The sequence below is a fragment of the Eurosta solidaginis genome, chromosome 4 (assembly GCF_040869045.1).
Source record: "Eurosta solidaginis isolate ZX-2024a chromosome 4, ASM4086904v1, whole genome shotgun sequence".
Classification (NCBI taxonomy): domain Eukaryota; kingdom Metazoa; phylum Arthropoda; class Insecta; order Diptera; family Tephritidae; genus Eurosta; species Eurosta solidaginis.
This window is the reverse complement of record NC_090322.1, coordinates 222,453,212-222,469,978: the sequence shown is the minus strand read 5'-3', so window position 1 is coordinate 222,469,978 and position 16,767 is coordinate 222,453,212. Positions and strand designations below refer to the sequence as shown.

Genomic DNA, 16,767 nt, shown 5'->3' with positions numbered 1-16,767 from the left:
CCATCCATAGTCGCCCATTTAGAAACACTGTTGAAAGCATCGGCAATGTCCAGGAAGACTCCTAGCGCATATTTCCTTATATTCCAGGGATTTCTCTATTCTTATTACCACCTTATTCAATGCGGTGGCTACCGACTTGCCTTCGGTGTACGTATGTTGTGTTTATTAATGAAATTTGATAACCATTGTCACTGCGATTTCTTCTAATTTCTATACTTTTTATTTGCTATTAACGAAAGATTTTCCCGTACAAGTAATTCATATTTGTTTTTATATATTTATTATTAAAAAAATTAAAAAAAAAAAACCTTTTTAAATTTAAGAAAAAAATTTTATTAAATAAAAATTTAAGAAATTACCAATAATAAAAACAATTAAGTAAAGCAATATGAGTATTTCTCGCTAATTAAATACAGATAAAAAAATTACCTTAATAACAAATTTCTCTTCTACTTACCAACGATTCACTAATTTTGAACAAAATCATGGCAGACTCCAACATGATCATTAAGAAATGCGATAAATTTACGTGCATGAACATCTTCTGAGTATTCTTAAAGAACCTGCATTTAATCGTAAGTATATATATTAGTTGTCATTTTTGGAATGGCTTCTTTTTATTTTTTTAATTATCAACAGAAAAAAAATGTTTTCTTTTTTTTAAATAAACGGCTCTAAATATTAAACTCATACATAAATTTTATATTTGCGTATATACCTACTCGTAAGTATTTTGATAATGGCTAATGCAATAACACATGTATTCCACACGGGACTCTTTTGGCACCAAATCCGAGGTAGAGCGCGAAATCATTAAGCAAAGTACCTTGATGAGGCCAATACAATGAACGCACTGGATTACAAATAATAAATCGAAGCAAAGACAACCTAAGAGGGGGATTTGATTGATTAAATAATTACTATCTCGTGGTCAATTAAAGCACAACAACAACAAGTTTGTCACGAAGTGATAACCGAGGGCTAATTCACGTCCTTGAAGTGATAAAATGAAAACGAATTTTCATACATTTGAAAAGATGTTTGTATAAGTTTTTTTTTTTTCATTTTATGACTTAGCAGCTCGTGATTGGACCCGAGGGCCGATATCGTGCGATATGATCCGTGATGAATTTATTTTTTAAATCACAATAGAAATGGTTTATTGAAAAATAAATAAGCTCGGGTGAAACCGAACATTACATACCCAACTGTACACTTGAAATACTGTTGTTGTTTGTTTTGTGTGCTTAATAGTGTTAAAACTTATACATATTTAACAAATTTGTACAACTAAGAACTTAAAGCCTTTTATATGTACATCAACTGACATTCAAAATTTGTGCTAATACATTTTATGTAAATGGGAAGTTCACAATATAAAATTTAAAGAAAATTAAAATTTACGTACTGACATAAAGATATGCATTTTATAAATGCATTTACACAAATTAATCTTATAACTATTACCAATTAATCTAGATACATGAATAGTGGAGGAACAGAAAACAATGAAAGACAGCGCTAATAAAAAACAATCTGCTAGACCTTAAGTATTTGAACATTGGGACCACCAATCTACGGTTTCTTTGAGACCTGGTAAAATGCAGTTTTTCATAAAGATACTTGGAGACCTTACATTCTAACAGTTTAAACATGAACATGAAGTTTCTGGCAGCCAAATAATTAAGTATGTTGCATCCCAGAATTTTATCCCTCCAGAGTGATATGTGATCGTACCGACCTACCCCATACACGTACCTGGTAACATTATTTAAAGTTACATTGATCTTGTTGGCGGGCTTCGAGTCAAGTTTAGTATACACAAGTTCAAAGTATGTAAAGTGGGGTAAAATTAGCTGCATTGCAAACATGTGATGAGTTTCCTGTGGTGTGAACGGTGCCGATATGCGTAAGGTCCGCAGTATTACATAAACATTACTGACTACTTTATTAACATGGTCAAAAGAAGTTAGTTTGTTATTTAATACAAAGTCCAAATTTTTAACTTTGTCAGTGGTACTAAGGTCCTGCGAGCCGATCTTTAAAGATGGAATACATTCAGGGTCGATTTCATTTCTGGATATCGGCATAACGTACGGTTTTGCAGCGTTAAGATTCAAAGCGTTGTTTTTAGCCCAACATAATACAGCAGGCAGATCACAGTTTACTTTGAAGCATAAGTCTTCAACGAGGCCAAAACGGTTAGAAAGGTACAACTGAATATCATCAGCATATGCGTGGACATTAACATACTTACACACGGAAAACACATCATTGACAAACATACTAAATAAAAGAGGACCACGAACTGATCCCTGAGGAACACCTGCTTTAATGGATTTGAATTCTGACGAAGCTTTCTCTCCTCTGACCTTTTGTTCCCTACCTTGGAGGTAACTAGCCATGACTTTAATGGAACTATCGGAAAAGCAAAAAAGTGATGGAATTTCCAGCACAATAGCTCTTGGTTGACCAAATAGAATGCCTTAGAGAAATCCAATATGCAAATAATGGTTACGTCACCGTTATCAAATGGCCCTCTGTTGTCATCCATGATTTTTACCATAGCAGTGGCACAACTGCGTTTAGGCTTAAAGCCAGACTGTAGAGGAGAGCAGGTTGTTTTCTCCAACAAAACTAGATATTTGTTCAGCCATTAAAGATTCGCACACTTTTGAGAACGATGGTACGATATTAATCGGTCTAAAGTCCGAAGGATCCGCAGCAAGTGGTTTCTTAGGGACAGGCACAACTATTGCGCTCTTCCAAGCAGAAGAAAAACAACCACTTGTAAAACAGTTGTTAGTAATGTGGGTCAGAGGATTTACAATAATAGGAAGAACAATTTTTACGAATTTTAACGAAACCCCATCATTACCCACGGCACAGGACTTTATAGAACAAATAGACTTTATTATGTCACACTCACTAACACACTTAAACTCAAACATATTAATAAAAGTATTGAATAGTTTAGGCATTTTATCAGGAGAGACAGAGCCGGAGTTGTTGCTGGAACCGATGAAAAAATTATTTAGTATGTCGGGGTCAATACTGCATTCCACCTTATTTCTCCCATAGACCTTTAGGGGTTTAAGGTTACGCCATAGCGCTTTTGATGGCAGAGAAGGATCCAATTTGCTATGAATGAAATTCTTTTTGGCCTGCCTAATTACAGCAGTCGCTTCATTGCGAGCAGCTTTGTACAAAGCCCATGAAACATCATTTCGGGACCTTCTTCATTTGGCGAGCAGCTTATTGCGATTTTTTATTCCAGAAATAGCTCTTCTACTAAATCAAGGGCAAGATTTATTTAAAACGTAGACAGTACGTGTAGGAACATGACGATCAAATACGACATTTATGTTTTGGTTAAGATGTTCAAGTTTCTTATCTACCGTATCTAAATATCAACAATCATTCCAAGGAATACAAGAACAATCAATGAGCAACACTTTGGTATACACAGAACGGAAACCACGATATATATAAACATATAGCACAGGACGATTAAACCCACCGTTAACAGTACAAAAAATTAGATCATGTTCTGATACAAAACAAAGCTGGTCAAATTTAAGAATATATGTCTAGTCAGATATCATAAAATAGTCTAATAAGCTGGAATTGGAGTTGTTGGCATACCACGTAGGTATTGTGTTGTTTAATATGGCTAAACCAGCTGTTGAAACTTGATCACACAGATTTTTACTATAGGAGTCATTTAAAAGTAAATTAACACATTGAAATCGCCACTAATGACGTAACATTCATTAGTACATTAGTACACGGACAACGCAGTAAAAAAACCATGTAACGTACGACATTTAGGCGGGTTGTAAACACAAGAAGCTAAAGCTTTTTTACACCATCAGAGACCTCAGAAGTGATAAACTCAACATCTAAGTCGACAGACATACTCAGAGGCTTAATGCTAAGATTTTTCTTGTAAAAGATCGCCACACTACCCCCTTTCTTACGTTTCCTGTCATTCCGAATGACATTATAGCTACTAATGCAAGAGTTTAGATCAGAGTATTTTCACTAAACCATGTTTCTCTTACACAAATAGCATCAACCAACGATTCCTCAAAAATGTATCTAACATAATCCATTTTATCAGAGCTTAAGCTGCATGCATTAAAAAGAACCCTGTTAAGACCAACAGATTGTTTACACAAAATATTAAACAACAACTTATGATTACCACTAGCGCCGGTAATTGAGTTAGCAGTTACGTTAAATTAAATATTGTGGGCTAGAGACATCATTGCATTACTACAAAACACATGTCTTTGAAAAAGAGTGGAGAAAAGTAGAAAAAAAGCAATAGAGGGTATACAAATAGAACACGGAAAGAGAAAGGAAAAAACATTGTGTCTTAAATTTAGAAATTCTTTTATACTCTTAAAATCATAAAGCTTAAATAACATTATGTTAAAAATTATAAATTTTTACAGTTTTATGCTCTGCCAACAATTTCATCAATGTCTATCTTATAATTAAAGGCCGTGACACAATTATATTTTTCATATAGATGCGTTTAACACAAGCTTATGTATTGCAAAAACATCGCCACAATCAACCAAGATGTTGCGTTTGTAAATATGAAGGAACTTCAGACTTGGCAATTGAAGTTTTTTACGCCTTGCCCATTCACATACAAAATTTCGCGAAGCATTGTTATAAACATTCTGCCTATACAACAAAAATACTTGCTAACATACTTCGTGTCGTAATCGATTGTTATATTGCAGTTTTTAATTGCCAAAAATGCTGGAAAATTTACCAACCAGTGGGAAAAATAATTTCACTTGCAAAGCGCGCCAACACCCTTAGCCAAACCAAATGTCAAATACTACTTCTTATAATTTGCTTGGAACAAAATTTGGGAGATGGCTACTTTTCAATATCAGATGGCGCCAGTGTCGCTCATTCTACCGTTCTCCATAAAAATACGTGCAATCTACTCGTAATGCATAGGCTTGGGTTAAACTCATCTATATGAAAAACTGCTTATGTGTCGGAGCTATTACCCTAATTGCATTTTCGCTATTCCTTTTTCGAACCATCACCTGTCTTCGCACAGAAAAAGCTATTGCTAAAGGCCGCGGTACAATGACATTTTTCATATAGATGCGTTTAGCACAAGCTTATGCATTCCAATAACATCGCCACAATCAACCAAGATGTTGCGTTTGTAAATATGAAGAAACTTCAGACCTGGCAATTGAAGTTTTTTACGCCTTGCCCATTCACATACAAAATTTCGCGAAGCACTGTTATAAGCATTCTGCCTATACAACAAAAATACTTGCTAACATACTTCGTGTTGTAATCGATTGTTATATTGCAGTTTTTAATTGCGAAAAATGCTGGAAAATTTACCAACCAGTGGGATAAATAATTTCACTTGCATAGTGTGCCCACACTCTTAGCCAAAGCAAATGTCAAATTCTTCTTCTTATGATTTGCTTGGAACAAAATTGGGGAGTTGGCTACTTTTCAATATCAGATGGCGCCAGTGTCGCTCATTCTACCATTCTCCATAAAAATACGTGCAATCTACTCATAATGCATAAGCATGTGTTACGCTCATCTATATGGAAAACTGCTTATGTGTTTTTGATTAATAATATTTGTAAAATTGATTTTATCATAAGTGGGAGGTGCCACGCCCATTTTAGAAAAATTTATCAAATTTTTATCAAGAGTCTCAATATCAGTCCACACGTAAATTTTCAACATTCTAGGTGTATTATCTACTAAATAATCAGGTCTTATGTGTTTTCCAAAATGTTATATATATAAAAAGTGTGAGTGGTTATCATGCGATTTCGCTCATTTTCAATACCAATACATTCTGGGTCAAGGTAAGCTCGTGTACTGAATTTGGTGAAGATATCTCAATATTTACTCAAGTTATCGTGTTAACGGACGGACGGACGGACATAGCACAATCAAATTTTTTCTCGATATTGATGATTTTGATATATGGAAGTCTATATCTATCTCCATTCCTTTATACCTGTACAACCAACCGTTATCAAATCAAAGTTATAATATCCTATATAAAAGTACAGCTGGGTATAAAAAAAGGTTGAAAGACTCATATATTTCATTTGAGTTAAACTGGTTTTTCATCCGCGATAGTATACACGATACGGGCTCTGGTACACACAAATGCATACTGACAAGTGTTTAAGTGACTCAAACTATGAAAATTTTTCGTTCGTTTGTTTCATTAGCCAGTGAGTGTGCTTGCAATTCTCAACTGGTTAGTGAAATATTCCAAAGACATAGTTTAAATTTTTTATCCCAAGGGGTGGGAGGGGGAGGGGGGGTTCAAAGCAAAATAAGGTTGCTCAACCCGCAGCCACTACATTAGAGCCCCAGTGCTCGCCCCCAATAAACACAAAAAAGGTGTAACAGGTACATAGCTATCTCTCTCTAAAAATAATAATATAACATACAGTCCACAAAATTACAAATAATATAATTATATAAAACAAGTAAGGAAGGCTAAGTTCGGGTGTAACCGAACATTACATACTCAGCTGAGAGCTTTGGAGACAAAATAAGGGAAAATCAACATTTAGCAAAATAAACCTAGGGTAACCCTGGAATGTGTTTGTATGACATGGGTTTCAAATGAAAGGTATTAAAGAGTGTTTTAAAAGGAAGTGGGCCTTAGTTCTATAGGTGTATGTCTTTTCGAGATATCGCCATAAAGGTGGACCAGGGATGACTCTAGAGTGTGTGTTGTACGATATGTGTATTAAATGAAAGGTCCTAATGAGTATTTTAAAAGTGAGGGGGCCTCGGTTCTATAGGTGGACGCCTTTTCGAGATATCGCCATAAAGGCGGACCATGGGTGACTCTAGAATGCATTTGTACGATTTGGGTATTAATTATATTATTTTATATTTACATAAGTCGAACAAAACTTTAGCAATCATTTTGAGATTCGGTGTGGGCATAGCGTCTATCCCCGTAACTATTTTCTGTGAAAATGGGCGAAATCGGTTGAATCCACGACCAGTTTTTATACACAGTCAGCAGTCTGTCCTTCCTCTTGGCCTTTAACACGATAAATTGAGCAAAAATCGACATAGCTCTACTAAACTTAATTCACGTACTTATCTGAACTCACTTTATCTTGGTATTAAAAATGGGCGACCACGCCCACTTTTTCGATATCGAAAATTTCCAAAACTGAAAAAAAAATGCCATAAATCTGCACCAAATACGAAAAAAGGGATGAAACATGGTGATTGGATTGTTTTTTTGGCGCAAAATATAACTTTGTAAAATGCGTGTAACACCTGTAGAAGAAAATGAAAAAGTTCTGCAGGGCGAAATAAAAAGCCCTTGGAATCATAGCGGGAATACTGTTCGTGGTAATGCATACCATATAAATAAATTAGCGGTACCCGACAGATGGTGTTCTGGGTCACCCTAGTCCAAGTACCTTTATTTTGATATCCATATAGTACAAATACATTCTAGAGTCACCCCTGGTCCACCTTTATGGCGATATCTCGAAAAGGCGTTATCCTATAGAACTAAGGCCCACTCCTTTTAAATTACTCATTAACACATATGTATGTATATTTGTATTTTTTTCATATTTAAAAAAATATTCCACAAAACCATTCAAATTAAGCCAATATTAATGTCTGAAAACCCAGGAGTAGAATATCTAACTGTTAAGCTATTCAATAGATCTGTTAAAATGTTAGTGTCATGCGTGTACAACCCACATAAGTCTATAAGTCTCGACACATTCTTTTCGTCTTTAGCCTCTTATGTAGTAGATTTTGATTATTTCGTTATCTGTGGGGACCTAAATGTTAACTTACTTGTTTCTAATAGCTCTAGTAATATATTATTAGAGAATATTGCCCAGGCTGGCTTTTCTATTGTTAATAGAAACGTACCCACAAGATATACCAATAACTGCTGTCTAAGTCTGCTGGATTATTTTATTGTTTCTGATCCTAAAATTGTTTTAAAATTTTACCAGCTTTCGTTTTGTCTTGACTTAATTTTTGTGCCCTGAACTTTAAATTTGATCAACCCAGAATAGAAAGTACATATAGTTTTAGAGACTACCGTTTAGTTGACAATAATGCCCTTTTTTCTGATTTGTCCCGTGTCGATTGGTATGAATTTTTGCATCTCCCATCTGTTAGTGACAAGCTTGACTTTCTCAATAATAAAATAGTTGAAGCTTTTGACAAGCATGTCAATTAATAATGCGTTTGTTAGTAGTGCTGTATCTACTTTAAGTCCAATGAATGTTCTTTTTAGTGAATCTGCTTGTTTTCAAGGTGTCGCAGATGTGTCAGAGCCGAGCGAAATAGTTACTGGGGTCCCCCAGGGATCTATACTTGGCCCTTTGCTTTTTAGTTTTTAGTTTTTTTATTGATGATGTGTTCAATGTATGCAGATATGTAAATATGCACGCTTATGCTGATGATATTCAGCTGTACTTGGCTGGTGACTTTAGTGCTACTCCTTATCTTTGCCTTAAATCCAATAGTGACTTATCGGCGATATTTGGTTGGGCGAATAACAATGGGCTGTGTCTCAATGCTGGAAAATAGTACTGCTTGCCCATTGCGAAAAAGGATGCTTCGAGGTTTGAAATACCTAAAATAAGCATCGGGAACGCTGTTATAACAACCGTCATTAAAGCTAAAAACCTTGGAGTTTTGTTGAGCTCGAGCCTCACTGCGATCGATCATGTTAACACAGTAGTGGGTAAGGTATATGGGACTCTTCGTAATTTGAGGCAAACTGCGCCCTATACCCCTCTTCAATTTAGGAAAAAACTTGCAATCCAACTCATTGCCCCTATCTCTACGTATTCTGGGTTAGTTTACAACAAGCTAGACTCAAGTTCGGCTCATAAAATTGAGGTTGTGTGTAATCAAGTTACGCGTTATGTTTATGGACTGGGCAAGTTTGACCATATATCTGCATGGGAAAATCGAGTTTTAGGATGCAATCTATTCGATTATCATAAAGCTAGGAGCTGCATTTTTCTTGTACGTCTTATTTCAACAAAGACGCCGCTGTAAGTGTATGATAAAATAGTCTTTAATAAATCGACTAGATCATGCACCTTAGCTGTTCCTATTTTTAACTACGTAGAGTATACCAGGTTGTTTTTCGTCAACATCATACGTCTCTGGAATTCTATTCCTACTGCTGTAAGAAACTCTCTAAACCAAAACAACTATAAACAGATTCTATATAGTTTTTTCTCTGGTGATAGCACTTTTGATATCTACATATTTCGCTATACTCCTTAACTTTTCTGTTTCTACTTCACTCTCATCTATTTTTTTTTTTTTTTTGAAACACAGCTTAAGATATAGAACTATATATGTAAGTTAATTAGTATTATTTAAACCACAATGGTTATGACAGCTGTTCGTTGTCCTATAAAAGATTTCATAATCTTAATGTACTAATAATTAAATTGCTTAAATAAAATTGCCTAAATTGCCTAAAACGAATTGATAGCTGAAGAAATATAGCAAAGGCAAGTTGCTCCACTTTTTATACTCAGTTGAGCAGAGCTCACAGAGTATAATAACTTTGATTGGATAACGGTTGATTGTAAAGGTGTAAAGGAATCGAGATAGATATAGACTTCGATATATCAAAATCATCAGTATCGAAAAAAAATTTGTTTGAGCCATGTCCGTCCGTCCGTCCGTCCGCTAACACGATAACTTGAGTAAATTTTGAGGTTTCTTGATGAAATTTGGTACGTAGCTTCCTGGGTACTCATCTCAGATCGTTTTTTTAAGTTTACGAAATCGGACTATAACCACGCCCACTTTTTCGATATCGAAAAATTCGAAAAACCCAAAAAGTGCGGTAATTCATTACCAAATACAGATAAAGCGATGAAACATGGTAGGAGAATTGAATATTATATATAGAATAGAAAATTAGTAAAATTTTGGACAACGGGTGTGGCACCGCCCACTTTTAAAAGAAGGTAATTTAAAAATTTTGCAAGCTGAAATTTGGCAGTCGTTGAAGATATCATGATGAAATTTGGCAGGAACGTTACTCCTATTATTATATGTATGCTTAATAAAAACTAGCAAAATCGGTGAACGACCACGCCCGCTTTTAAAAAAAATTTTTTTAAGTCAAATTTTAACAAACAATTTAATATCTTTACAGTATATAAGTAAATTTGTCAACATTCAACTCCAGTAATGATATGGTGCAACAAAATACAAAAATAAAAGAAAATTTCAAAATGGGCGTGGTTCCGCCCTTTTTCATTTAATATGTCTAGGATACTTTTAATGCAATAAGTCGAACAAAAATTTACCAATCCTTGTGAAATTTGGTAGGGGCTTTGATTCTAGGACGATAACTGTTTTCTGTGAAAAAGGGCGAAATGGGTTGAAGCCAAGCCCAGTTTTTATACACAGTCGACGGTCTGTCCTTCCGCTCGGCCGTTAACACGATAACTTGAGCAAAAATCGATATATCTTTACTAAAGTCAGTTCACGTACTTATCTGAACTCACTTTGTATTGGTATAGAAATGGCCGAAATCCGACTAGGACCACGCCCAGTTTTTCGAATTCGAAAATTACGAAAAATGAAAAAAATGTTATAATTCTATACCAAATACGAAAAAAGGGATGAAACATGGTAATTGGTTTGGTTTATTGACGCAAAATATAACTTTAGAAAAAAAACTTTGTAAAATGGGTGTGACACTTACTATATTAAGTAGAAGAAAATGAAAAAGTTTTGCAGGGCGAAATCAAAAGCCCTTGGAATCTTGGCAGGAATACTGTTCGTGGTTTACATATATAAATAAATTAGCGGTACCCGACAGATGATGTTCTGGGTCACCCTGGTCCACATTTTTATCGATATCTTGAAAACGACTGCACATATAAAACTAAGGGCCGCTCCCTTTTATAACCCTCATTAATACCTTTAATTTGATACCCATATCGTACAAACACATTATAGAGTCAGCCCTGGTCCGCCTTTAAGGCGATATCTCGAAAACGCGTCCACCTATAGAACTAAGGCCCACTCCCTTTTAAAATACTCATTATCACCTTTCGTTTATACCCATATTGTACAAGCTCATTCTAGAGTCAACCCTGGTCCGCCTTTATAACGATATCTCGAAAAGGCGTCCACCTATAGAACTATGGCCCACTTCCTCTTAAAATACTCCTTTAAAACCTTCCATTTGATACACATGTCATACAAATACATTCCAGGGTTACCCTAGATTCATTTTCCTACATGGCGATTTTCCCTTATTTTGTCTCCAAAGCTCTCAGCTGAGTATGTAATGTTCGGTTAGACCCGACCTTAGCCTTCCTTGCTTGTTTTTAATATGATTTGGTATTAAATTTTTTGACGATTTTGATCTCAGGCCATCGAATAACAAAAACAAACTACATGTTATTTGTACGTTTGTTTGTATGTATGCCGCTGCCATCTCGTATGACTCCGCCAGACGGAGAGGCATAAAGAGAAAGAACCCAAGAGTAAGAGAGTAAGAGGTAAAAACTTCTTAAAAGTTATGCAGATAGATTAAAGTTACGTTAGAAAGGCGGCTGCGGTTCTGCTATTTCCTCTATAATATTGGCTGCAATAAGTATTAATTGAAAAATGTGTACTTACCGCAGGCACATGCATAAATTCCGGTTGCATCCAAAAACAAGTGTATATAATAAAAAGGAAATGACATTGACTTATCATCAGAAAAAGACGAAGCACTTACTGCAATGAAAAATATAAAAAATGTATGAGACAGTGATTGTGTAAAAATGCGCTTATAATTGAAATAAAATAATTAAAACAAGTAATTTCCTTTCATGAATGGGGCTGTACAATAATCTTATCCCGTTTGTAATCTCCAAATAATCGGTTGTATAAAATAAGAAATATATAGTGAACAGATGTACATACCTAAACGATTTTTAAGATAAATATAAAATAAAAAATGGCAAAAAACCCCATTATCTGAACGATCGGTTGTATGGGATATATATTATATATAGCTCCGATCGAAATGATTTTTACAGGAAATCTTCTATGATATATTAGAATATCTTTCTATCTGAACGATCGGTTGTATGGGATAGGTATATACTATATACATACAGCTCCGATCAAAGTAATTTCTTCAGGAAATCTTCTATGATATATTAGAATAAATATTACCAAGTTTAACGTTTTTATATTGGAAATTAACGGAGAAATTGCCAAAAACCTTTCTATCTGAACGATCGGTTGTAAGGGATATATACTATATATAGCTCCGATCAAAGTGATTTTTTCATAAAATCTTCTATGATATATTAAAATATATATCAACGAGTTTCACGTTTATACTTTCTAAATTAAGGGAGGAATGGCCAAATATCTTTCTATCTGAACGATCGGTTGTATGGGATAGGTATATACTATATACATACAGCTCCGATCAAAGTAATTTCTTCAAGAAATCTTCTATGATATATTAGAATAAATATCACCAAGTTTAACGTTTTTATATTGGAAATTAACGGAGAAATTGCCAAAAACCTTTCTATCTGAACGATCGGTTGTAAGGGATATATACTATATATAGCTCCGATCAAAGTGATTTCTTCATGAAATCTTCTCTTATATATTATAATAAATATCACCAAGTTTAACGTTTTTATATTGGAAATTAACGGAGAAATTGCCAAAAACCTTTCTATCTGAACGATCGGTTGTAAGGGATATATACTATATATAGCTCCGATCAAAGTGATTTTTTCAGAAAATCTTCTATGATATATTAAAATATATATCACCGAGTTTCACGTTTATACTTTCTAAATTAAGGGAGAAATGGCCAAAAATCTTCCTATCTGAACGATCGGTTGTATGGGATGTATATTATATATAGCTCCGATCGAAATGATTTTTTCACGAAATATTCTATGATATATTAGAATAAATACCACCAAGTTTAACGTTTTTATATTGGAAATTAAGGGAGAAATGGCTAAAAAACCTTCCTATCTGAACGATCGGTTGTATGGGATATATATTATATATAGCTCCGGTCAAAGTGATTTCTTCATAAAATCTTCTTTGATATATTAGAATAAATATCACCAAGTTTAACTATTTTATATTGGAAATTAACGGAGAAATTGCCAAAAACCTTTCTATCTGAACGATCGGTTGTAAGGGATATATACTATATATAGCTCCGATCAAAGTGATTTTTTCAGAAAATCTTCTATGATATATTAAAATATATATCACCGAGTTTCACGTTTATACTTTCTAAAATAAGGGAGAAATGGCCAAAAATCTTCCTATCTGAACGATCGGTTGTATGGGATGTATATTACATATATGTAGCTCCGATCGAAATGATTTTTTCACGAAATCTTCTATGATATATTAGAATATATATCACCGAGTTTCACGTTTGTACTTTCTAAATTGCGACAAGAATGATCAAAATCTTCTTATCTGAACGATCGGTTGTATGGGAGATATATGTTATAGTGGTCCGATCCAACCGGATCGGACAAATGTTTAATATAAAACAAAAATACATTCTTGTACCACATTTCATTGAGATGTCTCAAAATTTGAGGGACTAGTTTGCGTTCAAAATGACAGACGGACGGACAGATGGACATGGCTATATCAACTCAGTTCGTCGCCCTGATCAATTCGGTATACTTAATGGTGAGTCTGTCTTCTATATTTCTCAACGTTAAAAACATCGGACCAAAGTTAATATACCATTTCATGTTCATGAAAGGTATAAAAAGTGTTTAAATTAAACGGTTTTATTGAAAACAATACTTACATGAGGTAATAATAATATTAAAAGCTAGAAAATAATTAGGTAGGTCATAGGTACTAGCCATCACACTTTTCATCAATCTAGGGCGTTGATCAGACAATTAAATAAAAGCGTTGGACGTGTCAAATTTCTATTGATAATCAAAAGTAAGATCAACTGAACCTTAATAAGGTTATGCTACGCCTTAAAATTTTATAAATTTTACGCGCCCAACGCTTTTATTTAATTGTCTGATCAACGCCCTAGATTGATGAAAAGTGTGATGGCTAGTACCTATGACCTACCTAATTATTTTCTACCTTTTAGTATTATTATTACCTTATGTAAGTATTGCTTTCAATAAAACCGTTTAACTTAAACACTTTTTTTAATTATTTTATTTTCAAGTTTTTAGTCTCTATTTAATTCCTTTTATTCCTCATTCTATATAGTGACTCATTATTACAAGGACTCTTTCCTGACTATTTGTTAAAATCTAAGTCCTCAAGACATAATCCTTCCAAAGACTTTACTCGAATCAGCGCCACGTATGCTCGTCCCTCCTCGAACTCCAAACATTTCGATGTCACTTCTACCGGACTGGGTCCTATTAAGGTGGTAGACACACTATAGCATACAACAATATTATATATTAAATAATTTATACCTCATTTATAAGCAATTTATTACCCCAAAAAAAATTTAAAGCTGCGTCCGGTTCCGAGTAGCGTGAGTGTCTGCTAACTTAAGACTCAAACCAGCAGATACTTCGTGAAAACACGACCTACAGCTTCCTTATTTGCAATTTATTGCCACAAAAAATTTTTAAAAATGCGTCCAGTTCCGAGAAATGGGAGTGTCTGCTAGCTTAAGCCTCACGTGAAAACACGACCCACAGCTTCCCATGGCGGAACGATACAAGGTGGCAGCATGGTGACATACCTACAAACATAAATAAAAATTCCATGTACTTTGTTTTTGTAAATTCGATGGACATATCAAATAAAAAAAGTTAATAATCAGCTGTCCCATGCTGCCACCTTGTATTGTTCCGCCATGCAGCTTCCGAACGACTTGAATAATTGATATCATATTTATTGGTAATTTATAACCGCAAAACAAAAATTTTAGCTGCTTCCGGTTCCGAGAAAAGTGAGTGCGCTGAAGAACCAAGCCAGCAAACACTTCTTGAAAACATGATCTACAGCTTCCGAACGACTACAATAATTTATACCTCATGGATTGCCTAAATTTTTCGTTGCTTAAAAAAAACCCTCACCAAAGATGGGTCCTATAACTCCACTCTACGGGGTACGATATTTTTATTTTATTCTCCCATTTCGTTAACATGGGAAAAATTATTTTTGGTCCTTGAATTTACTCAACTTTTTACGAAAATTTGCATGCGGTGTTTTGACTAGTTTTGAGGTCGTGTACAGGTTACAAACAGTTTTTATGATTTTTTTTCTAATCATACCATTTGAGAACCCTGTTAAGATATTGAGAACTTAATTACGAATTTATGTTATTATTATATTATTTTAGTTATGGCTTTTTGAATTTATTCTTTATCATTTCAATACACTTTATAAGTGTCAGATAACTGCTTACACAATTTCGTCAAAGAACATAACTTCAAATAGCCAGGACTTTTGGAAAAAATCGTAATTAAGATCTCAATACATTAAAGAGTGTTTATAAATGATATGATTAGAGAAACAAGTAAGGAAGGTTAAGTTCGGGTGTAACCGAACATTACATGCTCATTTGGGAGCTATGGTGACAACATAAGGGAAAATAACCATGTAGGAAGATGAACCGATGGTAACCCTGGAATGTGTTTGTATGACATGTGTATCAAATGAAAGGCATTAAAGATTATTTTATTAGGGAGTGGGTCATAGTTCTATAGGTGGTTGCCATTTAGGGATATCGCCATAAAGGTGGATCAGGGTTGACTCTAGGATTTGTTTGTACGATATGAGTATCAAATGAAAGGTGTTAATGAGTATTTTAAAAGGGAGTGATCCTTTGTTCCATAGGTGGACGCCGTTTCCAGATATCACCATAAAGGTGGACCAGGGGTGACCTTAGAATTGTTTGTACGATATGGGTATCAAACTAAAGGTGTTAATGAGTATTTTAAAAGGGAGTGGGCCTTAGTTCTATAGGTGGACGCCTTTTCGAGATATCGCCAAAAACGTGGACCAGGGGTGACTATAGAATGCGTTTGTACAATATGGGTATCAAACGAAAGGTGTTAATGAGTATTTTAAAAGGGAGTGGGTCTTAGTTCTATAGGTGGACGCCTTTTCGAGATATCGCCATAAAGGTGAACCAGGGGTGACTCTAGACTTTGTTTGTACGATACGGTTATCAAATGAAAGGTGTTAATGAGTCTTTAAGGTGGACCAGGGATGACTTTAGAATATGTTTGTACGATATGGGTATCAAATGAAAGGTGTTAATGAGTATTTTAAAAGGGCGTGGGGCTTAGTTCTATAGGTGGACTCCTTTTCGATATATCGCCATAAAAGTGGACCAGGGGTGACTCTAGAATGTGTTTGTACGATATGGGTATCAAATTAAGGGTATTAATGAGGGTTTTAAAAGGGAGTGGTTGTAGTTTTATATGTGAAGGCGTTTTCCAGATATCGACCAAAATGTGGACCAGGGTGACAAAGATCATCACCGGTTGGATACCGATAATTTATTTATATATGCAATACCACGCACAGCATTCCTGCCAAGATTTCAAGGGTTTTTATTTCGGCCAGCAGGACTTTTTCACTTTCTTCTACTTAATATGGTAGGTGTCACACCCATTTTTTTTTTTTGTTTTTTTTTTTTTTTGTCTCGGACGTTGTGGCAGCGCACTGCCCTTCAAGTGGCCCGATGAAACCAGGCTAAGCCTGTTT

General features: G+C 34.7%; 1 protein-coding gene across 1 annotated transcript in view; it reads right to left on the bottom strand.

The window, feature by feature from the left end:
- The window catches only part of LOC137249075 (odorant receptor 63a-like), a 106,834-nt gene that overhangs the window by 24,478 nt on the left and 65,589 nt on the right, over nucleotides 1-16,767 (bottom strand). Inside the window, exons 5-7 of the mRNA XM_067780227.1 lie at nucleotides 11,692-11,790; nucleotides 723-888; nucleotides 458-563 (exon numbers count right to left, since the gene is read on the bottom strand). Coding sequence (XP_067636328.1) covers nucleotides 458-563; nucleotides 723-888; nucleotides 11,692-11,790 — 371 coding nt within the window. The remainder of the gene's footprint in view (nucleotides 1-457; nucleotides 564-722; nucleotides 889-11,691; nucleotides 11,791-16,767) is intronic.